Source organism: Rousettus aegyptiacus, unplaced genomic scaffold, assembly GCF_014176215.1.
Source record: "Rousettus aegyptiacus isolate mRouAeg1 unplaced genomic scaffold, mRouAeg1.p scaffold_m13_p_1, whole genome shotgun sequence".
In the NCBI taxonomy this organism is placed as follows: Eukaryota; Metazoa; Chordata; class Mammalia; order Chiroptera; family Pteropodidae; genus Rousettus; species Rousettus aegyptiacus.
In genome coordinates, this window is record NW_023416284.1 from 172,092,240 (window position 1) to 172,114,043 (window position 21,804).

The window sequence follows — 21,804 nt, forward strand, 5'->3', positions numbered from 1 at the left end:
AGTTGACTCTTACAACCAGACCGGTTTGTCTTGCATGCTACACAGCACACGCTGGAGCCTCGGAAGGTTCGTATCTGTAAGGGAAGCACTAAATTTATTCTTCCAGATCTCTAACCCTTGCTCTACTAACTGGACATCTTGGGGGGAAAGGTGGGAGGGATGACAGTCTCGCTGCCTCAATTTCTTCATCTGCAATATACATGTCAAAAATATACAGAGATATATGTATAGACATCTGGCATATAGTAAGCTCCAACTAAATATCTGCTATAACTTCTGTTTCTAGCAGCATGATCCATGCTGCTGGAATGTTTTCCTAGTAAAAAAAAAAAAGTATGAAAGCGTTGGGATACAAAAGCAAAAGAGTGTGTGTGTGTGTGTGTGTGTGTGTGTGTGTGTGTGTGTGTGTGTGTGTGTGTGTGTGTGTGTGTGTTTAAGGGGGTGGAGGTGGAGAACTAAAGTAAAGCTTGGAAGCTCACTTTCTTGCGCGGAATGAAAACAGTTTGGGAGGACTTGGACAACGCCTTAAATCGGCTCGCACGACCGCGAGGGGGCACTGTGAGTCTGCTTTGGCGAGGCTGAGGCGGCGAGCAGCGCGGGGCGGAGAGGGCTGGGCGCAGAGGGCTGGGCGCTTCCAGCTTCCGAGCGCCCTGGAGAAAAAACCTAAGAGATCCCTGACGCTAGCTCGGGTTTCGGAAGGGGTAATCTGAGGGGCTGGGGAGCGGGGGGCTGGAAGAAGGGAGGCTAAACGTCGCCCCACAGCTCCTCCATCCTTCTGAAAGGTATTCCCTAGCAACTGTTTTTATTGGGGATCCGCGAGTCCGGGGGCTTGGGAACTCGGGCACACCCGCCCACCCCACGCCACACACACACACACCCACCGGAACTGTAGGGGATATTTTGGATGCGCCTATGTCGAGTGTTTTCCTGGGCAAAAGGACCAAAGCTGTCATCGGATTCTTTAAGCGTTCTGTGTTCCAAAAGGGGTTAAGCTCTTCTGATTTAGAAAAAGAAGGACCTCCCCCACCTAAGGCCAAATAGTGCAGGTGTGGAAAAGACTCTGAAATCACCTCCACCGGCGCGGCTAGCGGCTGATTAGGTCCCACGGGGACTCACTCCTCCAGGAGAAGTCCCGTTCGGTCCTGACATAGCTCAGGTGTGAAGTTGAACGGCCCTTCTCACAAAAGGGAGGAGACAGGGAACCTGCCCCGACCAGTATCTGGACCCAAACACTTTTAGCCCCAAGAAGGGGTCAGATACTTGAGGAAATGTAGGCGAGGTATTCGGCCTGGTCCACCTGCCGCTCATGTCCCCCCTTGGACATTGGGCACGATGGGAAAACTCTGTTGCTTTTGTTATTCCCCAGAGAGAAAGTGCCACGGACGGACATGTGCGAGAGTCCCCTCCAACAGGAGCTGGGTGGTGGGGTATCCACGGACACGCGACCCCGGGGCGGGAGGGGAGAAATGTGCTCCTCGGGCTCCAGGACTGAGCGCCTGGAAGTGCCGCCGGGGGCAGAGCGCTCGGGCAGGATGCTTGGTGGGGGGACCACAGAGGAAGGACAGTGGAGCGGGGTGTGAGAGGACCCTGCAGAAAGTAGGGTGGGGGGCCATATGGAATGCCCGCCGAGGGGAGAGTCCAACCCATCCCAAACTTTCGCAGACCAGGAGCCTAGCAAGGGAGAGGCAGGCAGAAGCATCAGCCACTGCCGCCGCCCGGCGTGCCCGGCTGCAGTGAGGAGGGGCCGCGCGCAGCGCGGGCTGGACGCGGGCGGTCCCCGCGTAGTGCCCACCCGCGGGGCCAAAGCGCCGCCGCTCAGGGTACTGATCGGCTGTCTACGGAAGCAGCAAGACGGCGCGCAGAGGAAGGGGTATCCACCGCGGAGCGGGAAGGAGAAGGGAAACGTGACCTCACAGCCTCGCCTGTCCAGGTCGGGCGGGCGCGGGACGTGCCCTTGGTCAGCCCGCGCGCGCGCAGGTTGGAGTCAGGGAGGCTCGGGAAGAAGTGAGCGCAGAGATTTCCACGGGCCAGAGGCATCGGGTTAAACAGAAATATGGAAAGCAATCCAAGCAGCCACTGGAGACTTGCAGTTTAGAAGACACCCCCTCCGCACTAGGAGGACGACGGTGACACGCACTCGCGAGGACGAGGCGCTCCCGGGCGGCCGCGGGGCTGCGCGCAGGAGCCGCCTCCCCAGCGTGGGGCGAGCGTTCAGACGCCGGCGGCGGCCGCCAGAAACCGAGATGCAGCGCGCAGCGCCGGGACCGTCCCGGCTCGGGAAACTCTGGGGCGGCCCCGCGCGCCGCTGACCCCGCGCGGGCCTGAGGGGTGTGCCCGGGCCCCGCCCGCCTCCGCCCCCTCCCGCGTCCGCCGCGCGCCCCTCCCCGCGGCGGCGGCGGCGCATCCAGGGGCGGCGCGGAGCGGAGCGGCTCTCGCTGCCGCCAGTGCCTGCGAGCTCCAGGCTGCTTGGGGAATTCACTTTGCCGCTTTTACGCTTCTCCCTCCTCTGGCTTCTGATGGCTTTCTGTCTCGGGCCGTCTCCTTTCTTTTAAAAGGAAAACTTTACTGCCATTTCTCTTTCCCCTTGGAGGAGAGGATTAAAAGTTCCAAGAACTGGTGCCGCCCGTGCCGCTCGGGCGCTGGGACGGTGTCCGCCCAAGAGGCTCCAGCCCCACCATGTGCACCAACATAGTTTACGAGTGGCTGAAGACTCTGCAGCTTCCGCAGTACGCGGAGTCCTTCGTGGATAACGGCTACGACGACCTGGAGGTGTGCAAGCAGATCGGGGACCCGGACCTAGACGCCATCGGGGTGCTGGCGCCCGCGCACCGCCGCCGCATCCTGGAGGCCGTGCGCCGGCTTCGGGAGCAGGACGCCGCCGCCGCTGGCCTCTACTTCACCCTGGAGCCGCAGCCGTTGCCAGCGCCACCGGGGCCGCCCGCGATCGCCCTCTCCACCGGCCGCCGGGGGGAGCCGTGCGGCGGCCCGGCCAAGGGCACTCACGGGGACCCCCGCAGCCAGACAACCGCCCCCCGCAGCAGGGAGCTGGTGAGCTACCCCAAGCTGAAGCTGAAGATCATGATCAGGGATAAGCTCGTCCGCGACGGCATCCACCTGAGCAAGCCCCCGTACTCGCGCAAGGTAAGCGGGCGCCGCCCGGGTGGCGCGGGGACGCGGCGGGAGGGGACGCGGCCCGGGTGCTTTCAGCCAGGTGACGACGGGGAGGCAAAGAGGCTTTGGATTTTTGGGATTCTCGTCTATGTTCTTTCTCTATTCGCTCCTTACTCCTTTCTTCCGGGTGTCACCAGCGGTTGGTAAGACAAGATCTCGGCTCCAGGTGTGAATTCTAAACTAGGACCCAGTCTCTGCGTGGTCTGCGGTGCGCACCTGTCAGGAACTGGATTCATTGCGCTTCTCTAGAAGCAACTGGCAGTTCTTGGTTACCCTCTGTGGGAGTGTTTGGGTCTGGAGATGACCACAAGAATGGTTAATATCTACATTATTTCCGACCTTCCCTTTTCTCCTTTTCCTTACCTTTTCGAGAAACTCACAAGACAAATTGACACTTAAAAAAATAAAAAAGAAATCATGCCTTATTGTTCTCAATTCCATAAAGTCAGATGCCAGCACTGGTGCACACTTTCAAACGTGAACCAGTGACATGAAAAGTTAACAAAACACGTTTTAGTCAACTTGGAATAAGTTCCTTCTGCTTAAGTACAGGGAGGTAACAGGCGCGGAAGAATGGCCATAACGAGGCTGCTTCCCGCCGTGCTGCTGAGGTCTGTGCTGAGTCACCAATTTGGTTTAGTATTAAGCCTGAAGAGATTAAGTAGGTGCAGCTGTGGCTGCTGGAAAGACAGTGGCCTTTCATTTGCAAGGGGAGGACGCAGGGCAAGGAAGTGAGATTTTCAGTAGCCAGTGCAGGTTTCCCTGGTCAGGGAGCCTCTGGAAAGGGGCCCAAAGTTATGGCAGCTGCTCCTCCGTGAGGAAAGCTGAAATGAGAACTTGGGCATTGGATAATGAAGTAGCAGAAAGTCGTATTTCACGCAAGAGTTCTGTCTCCAGCTGAGTCTGGCTAGTTTAGGTTTCTACAGCTGTCTAGGTAGAGGGTCCTGACTTGAAAGGGAGGGGACAGCACAGGTGATCCTGCAGCCTGTCTGGAGTTTCCCAGGAAACGGAAAGTCAAGGCAGAGAAGCCCAGGCGGAAATGATGGAGAAGATGCAGCCGCCGGAGGGGCATCATAAGCACAGCACCCTCCCAGGGAAATGCTGGTCATCCAACAGTGTGCTCTCGCGTGGGCTACTCGGCGTTGCTCTGTGTTCTTCAGCAAAGGTTGTAATGTCTGGATTTAAGGAGGTTCAGCGAAAACTGTATAAAGTATGTGAGAGTATCTAGGGTGGGTGGGAATAAAGGGTTTTAACACTATCCATATGTTATTTTGCAAGGCAGACAATTCAGATAACCTATTTGAGCATATATATTCGTTTTATAAAAGCCATGTAAAGAGGGCGGGTCCAGAGGACAGTTTGTCTTAAATTAAGCACGTGTTCCGGTTACCCACTCTGTATTACCAATGTGCACCTCAAGCAGGGGGATGGAAAGGAGAGCGCAATTTTCGCAGGCAGGTAGAGTTAGAGGTGTACCCAAGTGTGGATAGAGGGACTTGGCCATGCATGGGTGTGACAGCAGCTTTCTGGAGGCCAAATAAGTTCAGACTTTTGTGATTTTACATTGCAGGAAGTAGGATGGGCTTACTTGAGAAAATGAGTACCTGGGCACCTGGTAAGGTCAAGAGCTGGCCAGAAAGGCGGGCAGAGAACAAGGTGCGTCACCAGGAAGAGCTGTGTAAAGGGGTTGAGAGGGCAGAGGTGGGGCTGGAGGGGCGAGTGGCGTATGGGAAGTAACACATGAAAAAGACAAGCCTAGGTGTCAAACTTAGACGCCGGAAAGGATTCCTCAGTGGAAGAAGATTGCTTCTAAGCACATGAAATGTGTGGGCGTTGATGTTGGACTGTGGACTCCTGATTTTGAGTGAATGCATTTCGGTGAGTGCAATTTATAGAAGAAAGTTTCACCTTGTGTTGTGATACTATTTACTTCCCATGTCAATAATTAGTGTGAGTTCCATAGTGGTGTTTATTAAGAAAGATATACCCCCAATCACATCCGGTACATACTTAATTATTCTAGAACTCACGAAAGAATAAAATGGGGCAGAAGTGGTTTTGTACCTCCTTCATCGATGTGCCAAAAAAAAAATGTAGCTAACAAATTTAATTGTAAAAAAAAATTATTACTCTGTGTTTATATTTTTTTTACAAGAAAAACACACTGAATTAGAACAAAATATAATTAATATACTTCAGGCAGAGCATTACAAGTGTGTAAGGCAAGATTGTGCTGGTCATTCTAAATTTGATGCTTAAGTGTGTGTTGTCTCCTAAGTTTTGGATTTTAAATTATTTAAGAATTTGTTTTCTGATGCAGCTTATTTCTTCGCAAAGTGTTAGGACTTTTTCTTTAAAATGCGATCATGTTATAATTTCTCCAGATTCCTTGACTACGTCAGCATCAAAATGCAAAGTGTTCATTATGTGCATTTAGAATTTTGCTTGTTAGAGCTGGCCTCACCTTTCCTTCATAGTCATTTGCATTGTTGATTCCTGTGTGTGTGTGTGTGTGTGTGTGGTATGTTGTGAGAATATTAGGTGACTTTACACTGGATTATATGGAGGGCGATCAAGGCAGGAATAGTGAATCTTTTGCAGAGGAAAGTAAGTAGAGGAATTTTCCCACCAATCACCTGAGAGGACTGTAGGATGTAGGATTTGCTTTGGTAACATTTAATGTTGTAGGTGCTCTGCTGCATTGCTGTATTCTCTAAATCTTATCAACAATTGCTACTTTCCACTCTTGGGTGAGTTCAAACGTAAGTTAAAAGTAAGTTCCTCCTTTTTTTCCAAAGTAGGTTTGTCGCTTTGGAAAACCAGGAGCTTGCAAAGAGCACTGGGACTCACGTGTCTTTTCTGACTTGTGTTTAGCTTCTCCGACGGCTGTGATTTTTACCCTTGTGGAGTAAGATAGTGTTTTCACAGGGCAGGGATTAGATAAAGCTTTGCACACATTAGTGCATTACTTTACCAAGCCTCTCTCCACCAAAGGCTTTTGCTAGGCCCCAGGTTCCTGTGGTTGGCAGGATGCATGCAGAAGCCATGCCCTCGAGGAACTTGGGGTCTAGCTGGAAAGACTTAGAATGACGTGAACAATAATAATGATGTGTGACAGTTGCTTTGATGGAGAGTAACTGATGCCAAAGACAGGTGCATCAAACCTAGTTTACAAGGGAGGTGTGGTCAAGGCAGACTTTCCAGAACTGGCATTCGATCTGAGAACTGATGGTTGGGGTGCTTTAGCCTGCAGAAGAGGAGGGTCCTAGGAAGGTATTGTAGGCAGAGAGAACGGTGTGTGCAAAAAAGGCCAGAAAGGGAGGAAGTTTCGCATGTAGCGAGGCAACAGGGATTTAAAGAAATTCAGTGTGGCTGGAGCACAGAATGCTGGGAGGAAGTGGCAAGAGATGGAGAAACAGACAGACAGTGGCTAGTCACATTTAGGAGTTTGGAGTGTATCTCAAGAAGGAAGCTATTGATGGATCCTGACCAGAGGCGGGGTAAACCATCAGGAGTTTTTCGCAATGTTAGAAGAGATTTACAGGAGGCCTGGACCGCTGGACCGCATAGTGACTGAGGGAGACATTTAGATTTCTGGTTTGGGATTGTGATGGCATTCCCAGCGATAGGGAACCCAGAAGAGCACATTTGGGGAGAAAGACGTTGCCTTTATGTTTAAACATACTGAGCGTCAGATGCCTGTGGAATATACAAACATAGTTGTTTAGTTGGCAGTTGGAAATTTGGCAGCGGAGTAGAGGAGAGGTTCTGGGGCAGAAACCTAGATTTGGTAGTCATCAGCACATCGAAGTCATGAATATGAGTGAGCTGCCCAGGGAGAAGGAGGGGGCAGGGGAACCAGGACAAGACCCTGGAGAATTCCAGGATTTAGGAACTCCAGGATAAGCAGAGGAAGAAGCAGCTCCAAGGAAGGCTGAAAAGGTTGAGCAGAGCGTGAATGAGGAAAAGAGCAAGAAGGAGTGTTCTAGAAGCCAGTGGAAGCAGTGAGGCCGCAAGGAGGAGGGGCTGGTCAGGAAGTCAGGGAGCGGTCAAGTAGGAGCAGTCAAGCCATTGGGGACCTCTGAAATATCAGGTTTAGGCGATGGGACCGATGACAGGAAGTGTAAACAGGGGACACAACCAATGGTTTTCTTTTTTGGTAAGATTTCATTCATTCATTTATTTATTTTTAGGTTCATGGCAAATCGAGAGGCAGGTGCAGAGATTTCCTGTATACCTCTGCCCCCACACGTGCATAGCCACCCCCGTTATCGGCATTCCCCACTAGAGTGGTACATTTGCTGTAATTGATCATCCTATATCAGTGCATTATAATCACTTAAAGTCCATAGTTTACATTAGGGGTCACTCTTGGTGTTGTCTAGTCTATGGAGTTGCAAGGATGTATTATGACATGTATTACCATTACAGAGCATTTTCACTGTCCTAAAAATCATCTCTGCTCTGCTCATTCGTACCTCCCTCTACCCCACCCCCAGCCCCGGCAGCTAATGACTTTTTTACTGTCTCCATAGTTTTACAGAATGTTATATAGTTGGAATCATACAGTATATTGCCTTTTCAGATTGGATTCTTTTACTTAGTAATATATATGTAAGTTTCCTTCATGTCTTTTTATGGCTCGATAGCTCATTTCTTTCTAGCACTGAATAATATTTATTTCCTCAGTGAACCAGGCAACTTTTTAACAAAGTTGGATCGAGAAGATGGAACTAGGCTATAGCCAGAGGAAGAAGGGAGAGTTTGGGTCAAGGGAAGAGTTTTATGATTTGCAGTTTTTTTAAGGATGAGAGAAACTGGAGCATGTGTAAGTGTTGGTGGTAGGGGGCCAGAAAAAGGGAGACAGTGAAGATATAGTCAGAAAGAGATGATCCAGGAGGTCAAGGTCCTAGGGGAGGTGGGAGGGAGTTGTGTCCGGAGCACTGGAAAGGAAAAGTGGGTTTGGTTCCATCAGGAGGGGTGTACCTTCTCGCTGGGGGTGGAGAGGACAGGAAGGGTGGTGAGACTGGGAACTTGGTGGGGGTGTCATTGAAGTGCCTTCATTTCTCTGTCCGATCATCTTATACCTGTTAGTTGGGGGTGGGGGAGGAGAAGGAGGGATTAGAGGTTGAGCCAGAAGGTTGTGTTAATGTATCAGTATTAGGTATTATGATCTGCGTTTATAGCAATGCCTAAATATAATTGTGACACAGTAGCGTTTATAGACTATTCATGACTGCCTGTATATAAAGGTACCTTCACCATGCACAGGGTACAAACCCTGCATGATGTTTTCTTAAGTCCCTTGAAGTCTGGCAATGCTTGCGAAGGGGGTCAGGAATGCCGGAGCGCTATGAAGGCTGTGAAGGCATTCTGCCTTCTAGCAGACATGGAAAATTAGAATGCAAGCCCTAGGGTGGATAGTGGGTGGGGGTGGGGGTAGGCTTCTCAACTTATTCCCCTGAAAACTATGTTCTTAACATACATTACCAATTAAAAATGTTTGAGTTAGTATAATCTTATTTAATAATGCTATAGGAGTGTTTAGCTTCATTCACACCTCAGTGTGAATTTAATTAAGTAGCAAGATTCTCATGGCAACAGGGCTGTTAATGGATGTTTGAGAGAGATGGCCTAGGATGAAGGAATTCGGAGAGGCAGAGGTGGCTTGAGGGCTTCAGCGCCTGGGGCCAGGGCGGAGGATACAGAAGAAAGAGATTGGCAAAGATATGCTCTGTTCCTTGGAGTTTTGCCTTGAACCCTGGCAGAAGCTGAAATGACAATGAATATTCCTCTCTGAATTCCTCAAAGAATTCCTCTGCTTTCATGGAGATACGCTGGAAGCTGGCAGAGTTTAGCTTCCCCAACTCAAATCCACATCCTCAAGTATCCTCAGCCTGGGCAAGTAAAGGTCCTTCCAGGCTTTTTTGTTTTCAGTCCCTGGTTGGAACATTCGAAAGCAGGGCAAGGGAGAAGGGAGCTAAGAGCATGCGGGGTGGCAGGGCCAGCCCCTTCCTGGTGCTCCTGGTAGTCTGCTTGCTGTGGAGCTTCCATATGTATGGACCCTCAGCCAGCTCGCCATTCACCCATCCATCCATCTACCCATCTGTCTAACAGATATTGAGAATGTGCCTTGTGCCAGTGTTGGTTCATACTCTCGGGAGTTCCCTGGTGAAATTTAGGCTGGCCCCTGTACACATCAGGCAAGGAGAGATGGGAAGAAAAAAGCAGACCACACCAGATTGGTAGGTGGCAGTTTTAATAAGTGTGGAACTTATATATGAGGCTCGTCTTTGGCCACAAGTAAGTAGATCTTGCCAGAATCTTATAAGGAGGTCTTACCAGGGTCTAGTCACATATACGGTTCTGATGATCTCAACGAGACATCACTTTCTCACGGCTGCAGCCTTGGAGTAGCTCCCCGTGTGGGAACAGTGAGTGGGACATACATTCCAGGAGCAGGAGACAGGGAGCAGGACCCTTTCCCTGAGTCCATCTCTCGGGTCAACTGGCAATCACATCCTTTCGATGACTTCCTCCAATGGCCAGACCCTAGGATTACAGCAGTGAACCAGGCAGACATGGTCCCTGCTTACAGTTTAATGGATGTGTATGTGAGCGTCTACCTAACCCAGTGCCTGACTTGTAGTAGTGGTATCATATACAATTTAATATTATTTCCGCAAATGCCAAGAGTTGGCGAATTTTGCACTGAGGTTTACTTCAAATGTTAACGAAAGACCCACTTTGGTGAAAACTTGAGTAAAGATGATCAGCGATGCAATTTAAAATCAAAATTTCTTTGTTCACTAAGTATTGTCAAAGGAGAACTGGGAATTAAAATGCTGCTCCTGCAGGTCATTTAAAAAGATCTCTGCAGCAGGACCAGGATGAGGGTGAGGCATAATTCAAGGAGGTGCTCATCTCAGGGTTGTGCAAGTGTAGGCCCCGCTAGGAGGCTGGCTGCCATTAACAAAATCAATCACGTTTCATGTAACATTAGGTATTAGCGGATATAGTAGGCAGCCGTCCAATCGAACACTAAGCAGTCACCTCCTCCTCTCATGTTTCGCACCTGCCCTCGATGTGGTGAGAACCGAGATGATGGTGAGCTCCTAGACTGAGACAGTATGGAATCTCTGAGTCATGGTGGCCATGGTGTTCACCCATGAGAGAGCTGTGCATCATGCGATTTCTCTCTGCTCACGCTGTGCTGTCGTGGTTCAGAGCACAGGTTCAGCACCCACTGCAGAGTTCATGCCCTAGCTCTGGTCCATGCTAGGTCACCTTTGACTCCTTTATAAAAAGTAGATGACTCTAGATGAGCTAGTTCTTATGAACTTATTGGGACAAAATTTGTATCAGTTTCCCAGGGCCGCCATAATGAAGTACCTCAAACTGGATATTTAAACAATAGAAATGTATTCTCTCAGAGTTCTGGAAGCTGGAAGTCCAAAATGAAGGTGTTGGTGGGGTCTTGCTTCCAAATCCTAAGGGTCTGCACTGTGATTTATCTATAGGGGCCACCAAAGGCTCCAAACAGCATCTCTCTATCTGCCACTGCCGCTTCAAGCACCATTTGGATCTACTGGATTACGTAGCTCACGTGGCAGAGTGGCTTCCATGGCAGTCCGGACCTGTTTCAGAGACTTCGCTTGTTCTTGGCCCAGCTCAAAACTAGTGGCTTTTTGAGTCCCCGGGTAAATGGGCCGGAGGAGCCACGTCGAATGAGGAATGTGTTGACTCTAAAATCCAAAGAAGCCCGTTAGGCTTGTGTCTGTGTTTTGTAGGAGGAGCCAGAGGCAACAGCTTACCCTCACTCTGGAAAGGGTACCTCAGAACGCCTTGCACCGCGGGACCCCTGGAAATTTCATCGAGGCGGAAGGAAGGCCCCTAAAGTGTTGCCGCATTTCCCACCTTCCTACGTGCAGATGTCTTACCAATGAGTGTAGAGCGTTTGCTCCTTTTTGCTCATCAGGTCCAAGCTGCATAATGTCATCGCCATAATGGAGCAGTGTGATCGTTTGTGGGAGGGAAGGGTGATCAGGATCTCTGGGAACTAAGTTATGACTTCAGGCTGGAGAGTCGATACATCTTCGAAGCAGGACAGTGAAGGTGCTGGCTTCGCCCGCTGAAAGCAAATTGCTGCTGATGGAGATGAACAGGCATTGGGATGAAGGCGCTGCCAGGGAACTAGCCTGGCTCCTGGTGAGTCCTCCCGCACGTTGGCTCCTGTTACCCCACACCTAGGCTTGCTGGGATGCTGGGACGCTTTAGCCTCTATGTGAGTGGTCACGTGTCCTCTGTTGCAGAAGAACCCATTGTCCCACGTCTCATCCCTGATTTAGGGGTGTTTTGTAACAAGTCGTCGGTAGACTTTTTTTTTTTTTTTTTAGTATGAATGTTGTCCAGTTATTTCTATGTTCCTGAGCATACAATAGTGAAAATGATTTTAAAAAAATATATAAACATTTCAAAATTTATTCAAAGTTAGGTTGTAATCTTCAAAACAGTCACTGTGTAGGTGACAGTATCGCCATTACTCGGACATTTCCAAAACTCCAGCACCTGCAGAACACCCTCAGAGCGTCCTTGCCAGAGGCATGGCTTCCATCCGCCCAGGCGGATCTTTCCCCGGGGTAATTTGGAATCAAAGCAGACAATTAAGAGTAATGGCATTCAGTAAAATGTGAAGTAGAAAACAGACTCTAACAACAAAATAGGTTTATTTTCTCCTGGTGTGATTCGTAAACCAGTTTTAGATCTTTTGATATTTGTAATCCTTTTCCTACTTTTGCACCCTTAAAAATATGCTCTTGGTGTGTATCCATGTTGTAAATATGGAAATTCCTCAACGAGCCTTTTCAAAACAAAAAAGCAATTCCCCATGTATTTGCAAAGAGCGAGGCACTAGTTGTGGACTCTTCATATAATTAATTAGTGTAAAGGTGCTTTTGGCTATAAAAGAGAAGAGTTAGGTAAATCATGCCCAGATATAAGTAAGCCTCAGCCCTTGATGGGGTAATCCGAATTTGGGGAGTCCCATGGTGTTTTTCTGGCTTTTCGTTTGCTTGTCCTCTTCCCCGTATTGCCATCTCAGGTTTTGAGGAAGTCGTAGTCATACTCATTCTGCCTTCCTCACTCTGGAGTGAAGACAAGATGCTGAAGGCAGGAGCGGCTCTGTTAAGAATGCCCTCCTGAGCGTTCTCTGCTCTCAGGTGGTTGTCCAAATGAGGCCATTAAAGAGAAGAAAAGGAAGAGAATAAGAAAGAGATAAAGGAGTTTCAATAAAAGTGCATTTTTTTTTTTTTTTGGATTACGCAAGTGCTTGGGTTCTGGTTTACCAGAAATAGGTTCTCAAATGAGTCTTCTTGAAGTAGGTAAGTCAGGTGACATGGTCTTGACCATGGCTGGTCCTTGAAATAAATAAGGAGTATCTTAAGGTGTTAGGAACCATATTGCTTGTGGTGACGCAAAGTGCACCAGGAACCATGGCCGTCATAGCTTCTCGAGGTCATGGCACAGGTGGAGCTAGAAACAGCATCGAGTCCTTGGCTATAGCTGAGGCTTATTATTACTACTACTACTAGCACTGGAGTTGAAAAGTCTTTATCAGTTATTTTCTAAGTTTTATGAAAAAAGTGCTACTTTGGATCAACCACTGATTCAGACTTGGGGAAGCCTGGGGGAACTAGGAAGGGAATCCTTGTTTTCAGTCAATATAAAAATGATTAAAGGCAAATAACTGTGGATTGTGCCCAAAGGCGTCACACACACAACCTATCTTGCGGAGAGTCTAAGTGACATCTAATAGCTTAAAGAGATTTTATTACTGCACCTAATTGACTTTAAGATTTTTTTCTTTGATAAGAAATATGGTGAGGAGCGTGTTGGGAGAAGTGGAGAAAAAGGAGCTTCCAGTTGGTGGATTCAGCATGCCTGAAAATACCTAAAGTGACGTAAGGGAAAAACTTCAAGAACAAGAAAATATTCTAAAAAAAAGTTTTTCAGGGAGATGAACACATGAGAGGTTCTTGCATCAATTGTGCCCGTGAGAGAGAGGCCTTCTTAAAGAATGTTTGCTTACAGAATCTTCTGTCAGATCGAGTTTTATTATTCACGTTGCGAAGTAGTGTCCGACTTCATGGGTTTTGATGACAGTGGGGTGCCCAGAGGATTTAAAGGAGAACTACTATTAATGTTTGTGACAAACATAATGACATCTTGAAGAACGCAAAATATTTCAATCAACTGCAAGACACTAGCAACATAATTCTCTGGGAGACTCCCAAGGAGACTTAAGAATGGCAGATGGAGCAGCCAGGGTAGAACAATCCTGAAAATCCTCTTGGCACCCGTTGACATCAAAATCCAGGAAGTTGGGCAGTACTTTGCAATGTGGTAATCTAACCCATAGAGTGGATGAGCTTTTAGAAAAGTAAATGGACTCATATATTATGTTCTAGTAAAAGATGAGTCATTGGAGATAGCCAACTCTATCTTACTGCTCCTAATTGCAATAAATGTCTAAGGAGCTCCAGAAACCTCACTGTTATGTTTCCACAAAGTCATAAATATAAACAAAATAAGACCTACTCAATTCAGAACATGTCAGGAAGATAAGGAAAATAATTGGTATGTATTCTTTATCAAATAATAATGAACAGATCTTCTAAAATTTAAGATGCTTTCCTAGAAAATACCACAACTTTATAATTAGAACGGAGGTATATCCACTGTATTTGACACCCAGAGTATAACATTTTTTACTATTCCACCTTTATTTGACAAAGTCATTTTAAGTAATAGTCATGGAATAATACACACTAATCATTTTCTTGATTCTTTTTTAGTTTTAAAGCAATTAACAATTAAAGAATACATTTTAATTTTAAATTTATTTAAATTTAGTAAAAATATCTCACCTATGAAATAAAATTTTCATTTAGTCAAACTAAAGTATTACACCTTTCGTTTAGGTCTGCTTGACTGTTTTGAATTTTCAACGCAAATCAAAACTTTAAGTGGTTACATAAGAATAATAGAATTGATATAAGTCAAGTTTAGTTTCTTCATTTTGTCAAATCGTAGTGCTATTATTGTTTCTTGTAAATCTGTTATTTAACTTAGGTATGTACAATGGAAGAGACATGACAACTTTTATAAACTTACTCTGGAAAAGGACTGTTTGAACCATGGGTTGGTATTAACTGTGTAACTAGGAGTTCTCTGAATTAACTCCCATGTTGAATACGATTTTATCAGAGGACAGATAATGCAAAGTTGCTAATCTGAAGCAAATACACATACCATCAAAACTCAGTGGTAACTGCGGCAACTAGAATTTAGGCCAACAAAATATTTTTTCAGGGAAGAGTATTTTATTACTGACATTCTTAAGAGTTGTCTGTAGGGCATGCTCATAATTTAAAGTTTTGTTTTGTTTTTAAGGACCCCTTAGTTACCTGCAACTGGGGTGAACCGTTCTTTGCCCTGTCTTTGGAAGACATAAAGAAATGTGATCACTTTAATTTAAGAGAAGGTATTTCTTCTGTAAAATAGTGCCAGTATCCATCTCACAGTGTCGTAGTATGTTTATGAAATTGCCTTATAAGTTCTAAAAGAACTTGACAGTTTTAAGGTGTTCTTATTAACAGTGAATAAATCATTATGTTTATAATTAAATTTTGAAATATTTGTGATTGAAAATAAACACACTGAACTGAGAAAATTTGGAGAACACTGAAGCAGATCAAGAAGAAATTTGAAAGTTCTATATTACAGTTTCTAACACTACATTATATTTCTTTAAAGCCATTTATGTGTAAGAATATTTGTCTCGTACATATGCACAAATATAGTATTATACTGTGGGTAAGGGAAAGCTATTTCTTTGTCAGCAGATATCATTTAAAAAATGATATTAGCACTAAAACATTCTCACTTCAGTACCATAATTAATTTAATCATTTACTTATGAGCTTGAAAACTTACCCATGTTTTTATTATTATTATTTAAAAATATCATGTTTGTAAAATAGGATTGCATCATTCTTTGAATTAATTTTCTTAGATTACCAGTTTCCATAATTTCATACTTGTGGCTTTTTATATTTATAATTATGTAACAAATTAAATTAAATTAATAGGAAATACGGGTATATATTAAATTGCCTGTTCATAGTGCTTGCCTATTTTTTTCTAGTGGTCTCAGACTTCTTCCAGTTGCTTAGCAAGAGCTCTTCATATGTTAAGGAAAATAATATTATTCTGTAGAAGTTGCACAGATTTTTTTCCCGAATATGATATACCTTAGAATTTTATAGGATTTTTTTGGATGTCCTAAATTTAAAAACTCTTACGTATTTCACCTTATCAATAATTGTAGTTATTTCCTCCAAACTGAAGGGATATAGAGAGTACAGTCTCAGATAGAATTGAGTTTGAAATACTTTTAACCATTTACTTGGACAAGTTATTTAATTTTAACTTTATGATTGTGAGGTTATTCACAATATGAAGATCTTATCTTAAACTGTTAGTTCACATCCTTGCCATTCTGTAGAGGCGAAGTGTTCTTTTGATAATGTCAAAAAGCTCTTATAATAATAAACAACAGCATGTAATTTTTTTTTTTTTTTTTGCTTGGTATAATCATTGGAAATCTTTTGCTTAATTTGTCATTGCATTTTAGGTTTTCCTTTTTTTAAAGTAGATCAATATAGTCAATCACTATTTTTATTACTTTTATCCTTATAAATTCTTTCTCTAGTCCAAAAATCAGTTAATATACACCTGTATTTCCTATTAATTTGTTTGTTCCATTTCGACATTCAACTTTCTAAGCCACGTGAAATTTATTTTGGCGCATGATAGGTGAAGCTCTAATGACACATAATCATATACACAACATAATTTTATCATCTACTTTATAAGAATTATAGCTTTTATTTCTGTCTTTTGGTCTTATTCTGTTGGCTAGAATTTATGTAGCAGTGTTAAATAATAATAATAATTATGTGTTCTTGTCTTATTCCAAATTTTAATGAAAATGCTGCAAATATTTTGTTATTCTGTTTTTGGCTTTCAGCTTCAGATATTCTTAATGATGTTTAAGAAAAAGCATCTTCGTTTTCCTAATTTTGTAGGCATTTTTATTGGGGATCGATATTTGATGCTACTAAATATCTTTTTGGCTACTTAAAAATAATTGAGTGTTTTCCTTACTGGGCCTTATGCTATTATGTGTTACACAAAGAGATTTCCTAATATTAAACCATTCTTACATAGCCGAGGTAAAGTAAATAATGAAATGATGTCTTTTTAAGTGAGAGGAGGAATTTTGTAATCTTACTCCTAGATCACCATGACATTCTTACAGATTACATATCACTTTTTTTTCATGAATAATCGCTGACATTTACCTTCAGTTTGGTAACCTCTTCAACAATTATTATCATGATATTATTACAGTCGACTTCCTGCTGGTAGCGTTTTAGAAGCGGCGGTCTTCATCTAGACGAGCACAGGAGGCAGTGGCAGCAGGGAGAGGTGGGAGCTAGCGCTGCATCCTTGTCGCTCGAAACGTAAGAGTCACATAGTTGTGTGTAGTAGCGGTTTGGTGATCTGGTTTGTGCAGATACTTTGGTTTTTACCCGGAAGGCAGAGACTCTGAAGGGAGTGAGGGCTTAATGTGAATCCCTGATGATTTTACTCTCTCCACAGCATCCTCCCATTCTTCCACGCACTGACCCCTACCCAAACCCCTACTCCCATTCCCCTGTCAACTAGTGTGCTCCCTTCCTGCCCCCTCCTCATCCCAGGCCTTTTAGTGGAAAATATAAATGGCGGCTGTTTGCCAGATGCCATGTTAAATTGAAAACCCTTGTTAAAGAAAACGAAGTGGCATTCATTTTCATTTGTTTGGCTTTGCATAGTTAAACAGCTCAATGTATAACCAAGATAAAACTGAAAAACTCTTTTGAAATATAATTATAAGAAATCCTTGGTTTACATTTAAACGTTTGATGACAGGTCAAATAGAATGTTTTTTTCTTTTTTTATAAGGTCTTCAAAGCAAGCTTTAAAGATGGGGTACAGGAATGCTGTGTGTCTGGATAAAATACCCATATCAGGTGCTGAATTCAGCCACTTGCAGAAATGGAAGCACCCAAAGCTCCCCAGCTAGCCATCAATCAAGCAATAAAGATATAGCCACTTTAAAGTGACCATGTATCAACAAGAATGGAGCACTGCTGGATTATGAAGTGTTCCTCAGGGAAACTCTTGATTGACAAAAGTTGTACTGCATTAAGTAGCAGCGATATTTTCATGGCCAGGAAGTAATAAAGCTATAATTAATCTTTATAAAGAGAAAATATTTTACATTAAAAAAAAAAAAAAAAACACCGAGCAATTCTTGGGATTTGCTTCCTGTAGGATTCAGTTAAGTTGAAAAGTAACTCCACATAAATGTGAAAGAAAAAGACGATAATTTGATAAGTTGTTAATTGCATTCAAGATCCATGCTCTAGTCATTGTCTTTTATAAGGCATCTAAGGAAAGGATGGGATTAATTGCTACATGGGATCACACAAACCCACCCTCTCTGTGGCTTGCTTGGGCTTGTACAGTGGGGAAGAACTTCAGGATATGCATATTACATCCATTATAGATTAGGGTTGAGCCAGAGGGTATGCAAAGTAATTACTCTTTTGAGATCTACTTCATTACGGAGAGGTGGTAGAGGGTTGGAGTTCGGTTGGTGACATTAACTTCGAGTTTTATTGCCGTGTCATTTTAAATCAGAGTTTTTACTGCCACTTCTTGGCACAGCAGTTTGGGCCAGTGTATTTCTCTCTTAATATGATTTCTTATATTGATATACTTACCTTGAAAATGGTGGCGGATTGAATCTTCCGATCTTCTCATGATCATTTCTTAAAACACTGTGACATACTTGAACTGCTGAGCCATATTCGTCTTGCTCCCTGACAAGAAGTGTGATGTATTTTTTTTATCACCCCAACATTGCTGTTTTGGGATTCACATGCTAAATTATATTAAAAGCGATGCGTGGGGAGAAGGGGGAGAGATGCTGTTCTTTGGAAAGCAGGCAAATTGCAAAGGCAGTGGCTTCTAGAACAGTGAACGCGACCTGTATTCTGAAAGACTTTTATTGTGCTTTGATCTCATTAATTGTGAGAATTAGACTCTTTCTTTTTAAAAAAATTTTCTTCAATTAGAGTTGACATTCAATATTATTATAGCTAGGCTTATTCTTAATTCAAGCATATACAAACTCCTTATAGATCTGTTTGGAGTTGTTCTTGTTCACAGCTGGAGGGGAGTTTTTCCTTGAAGCACCTCCCTTGCCCTCCCTGCAGAGTTTTGAAAACTAAAATATTATTTTACATTCTCTCCTAGATTTATTTTTTTTAGTTAGACTTGCACAAGTTATGATGAGCTTCCTGCTGTTCGTGGCCTCTTCAGATATAAGGAAACAGCTTTGAAATATGGAGAATAATAATAGTGATACCGTTTATTTTTTGTTAAGAGTGAGTGCTTTATCACATTATTTCATTCAGTCCTCATAACAGCCCTTTGAGGGACATGTTATTTTCACCACCCCTGTTTAATAGATAAGGACAACGAGGCTTGAAGAGCTTAAGTAACTTGTCATCCAAAGTCATACAATTAGCAAATTTCATTTGAAATCAGGGGTGCTGACCCCAGAGGCCATGGTCCTTGTCACTGTGCAATACTATCTAAAAACACCGCTTTATGGGATTTGGCAGTTGTCTCTCAGTTGGTGAAAAACAGATGTGAGGTTGGGAGTGGGTACATACTAATTAGTATAAGTTTTAAAGGTGTTACAGTAGATTGAATCCATATTTTATATTTGATTTAAAGCAAGGAGAATTCCTTCATTCTTTCCAACATACATTAATTGTAAATAGTAACCCCTGAGAGGAGACTGGAAAGTCATATATAAATTAAATCACAGCAATTCGGCGACAAAAAGTCCTGTTAATCTTGAGCATCCACTGACGAAGTGATTAGCATCGTTAACTATGTACAATTGCTACTGTGTTACGTACTGGCTCTCTTTGGTTCAACTTTGCAGGAGTTTTTGCCATATTGGTGTTTTTGCTAAATCCGTACCTTAGTTTAGGGTAAGTTCTTAAAATCCAAGACTTTCTTCCTATTATACAAAGTGGAGAATAAAACCAGACATTTAATCAAACTATCCCTTCCTTATTTGGAATAGTGCTGAAAGTTAACTTGAGTTGCTTTCATAGCCTCCAGCAAAGGTTTTGAGTATCCATAATGGCATATGGTGTTTGAGGGCGGGGCTCCAAAATACTTGAAAGTCATTTTGGTAGCTGAGTTAGCTAGTGGGTAGGCCTATATTTAGTCTCAAAACCCAAACAATCAAATGAGAAACAAAACAAAACTGTGATTACCAAGTGATAAGTCTTGTTTTCTTAGAAATGTGCATTTCCAGGAAGAAAGATTCCTTACTATCTCAGTCATGTATTTAGCTCCACTGTTGTAATAAGAATAGTCTCCCAATAAAAATTACCTTTAAAGATACATGTTTTGGACATATATGTCTGTATTTGTTTACTAAAAATTCTACATAGTCATTCATAATACATATCCCCTTTCCTTAGATTCATGTACTTGAACGGTCTTTTTTTGTTATTAAAATTAAGAGAAAATATTTGAAATTCAAGGAGTAGCAATGATAAACTTAGAGAAACAGGCTGTATTCTAGGCTTTAATTCTGAAAGAGGGAATTGGCTTGTTCGGAAGGATTAGTTGACATATTGGACAGTGCCTACTGAGCCCACATTCCATCTGGGACATCATGGCTGTTCAAATAGAATATACCTACGGTACCTTTGGATCACTTGAGTGTGAAAATAGACTCACAAACTGAATATGAGGCTTGATTTGGTTGGAAGAAAAGAGAAATTTCAAAGTAATGAGACAGCATTTAGTTAAACTGTAATGTCCTATAGGATCAATAACTTATTTTAAATGTTAAACTCTAGAGCTGTGACTTCACTTGGGCTGTAGAAATCCACAAGAAAATATTGCTCCCGCTTTAACCATGAGAAAAATGATAGATAACCTACGATAGCATTGCTTTCTTCATCCCGTCAGAGACCTTAGGTCTAAAGGCAGTCAGGTGTTCTAAATTCCAAGGAGAGAAGGTACACATCATTGTTTTGTCTTTGGCAGGGCTCAGAGAGGGAGGGTTAGCAGCCATCAAAGTGGATATGAAGAAAACAACTGAAATTTTTGTTAATCTTTAATGGCTAGCATGATCTTTTCTAATCCCCAGATACCCCAGGCCTAGAGAAGATCTATATCTACTTGCCACTCTTTACCAGTAGATACTCATGGGGAGGATTGGGAACAGAGCAGAGAGCCCCTCTGTGTTGCAGGCATGCAGGTGATGATCAGCTACCTCTGAGAGAGGCGCAAAATCTACCAGTGTCCCAGAACTCCTGTCATAGGGCACAAAAGCTGTCGTAGGCAAGGAATGGGCAGAAAGTCTGGCCGAACACTTGGATCCATGCAAAGACTGGCAGTTTTTGGGATCCAGATAGAAAATATACTCTTCCAATGAGGCTAGATAAATCCTGTCTGCACCAAGAGTAGGGTGTCACATCCACTTGTGCCCAGGATCTGGGTTGATATTGAATAATGGTGTGCCAAAGCTGAGGAGGAATAGACTTGAACCTGAGATCTCCAACAATACAAGGTAGAAACAGGCTGTTCTTTGTGGATGGAAGAGGTAGGAATGCTGAGACAGCCTCACCTCTGACGCTCAGGTGCACAAGGTCTGTCAATGACAGACGCCGCAGCAGGACACCTTTTTGACCTCAGGATGGGACCTGCCTGGAGTAGCAAGACTAAACGCAGGGGAAGAACATGGGCACAGAGAGGCGCCCTCTGTTCTGTAAGCGTGGCGCAGGAACACTAAGAAAAACCCTCTGTCATTAACAGGGACAAACTTCCAGTTATAAAATAAGTCACAGGTATATAATGTGTAGCATAGAGAATATAGGCATTACTATCGTAATAACTCTGTGTGGTGACAGATGGTCACTAGACTTATTGTGGTGATCATTTCGTAAATTCTATAAATGTTGAACTACCATGTTGTACACTTGAAACTGGTATTGAACTAAAAACTGGTGGAGGAGTTTGTTTGCCTATGTGCATTAAAGCCAAATGAGATACAAGCAGGGATTTGGAGCCAAAATGATAATAATAATAAAGGTTTATTTAAGGAAATGGCACCAAGCCTAGAGACACAAATGAGCTAGCAGTCAAAGGCCTGTCTCCCCAATGGACTGTACTGATTGGTCAGGTAGGAGGCAGTTGATTATTGCATCAGGCCCTGAAGTCATGGGGTCATTCTGTCTGGTTTTGAGGGGCTGCAGGTAGGGTCGTTCTGCCGCCGTCCGCCGTCGTGGGTCTGGAGCTGAAACACAGCTGAAGTCAAGATGTTATCTTTAGTTTGACCAAAACTTTTTCTGTGGTAGTAGACTTGAGGCTTTGTTTATAAGGCTTTGATGCTGACCTAAGGGCTTAATGATTAAGGGAGTGGTCGTG

The 21,804-nt window shown here is 43.9% G+C and overlaps 1 protein-coding gene across 2 annotated transcripts in view; it reads left to right on the forward strand.

The window, feature by feature from the left end:
• Nucleotides 1–2,420: 2,420 nt before the first annotated feature.
• The window catches only part of SAMD5 (sterile alpha motif domain containing 5), a 352,062-nt gene continuing 332,678 nt past the window's right edge, over nt 2,421–21,804 (forward strand). For both annotated transcript variants that reach the window (XM_036218394.1, XM_016143753.2), the window contains exon 1: nt 2,421–3,141. In XM_036218394.1, coding sequence (XP_036074287.1) covers nt 2,677–3,141 — 465 coding nt within the window. In that variant the 5' untranslated portion in view covers nt 2,421–2,676. The remainder of the gene's footprint in view (nt 3,142–21,804) is intronic.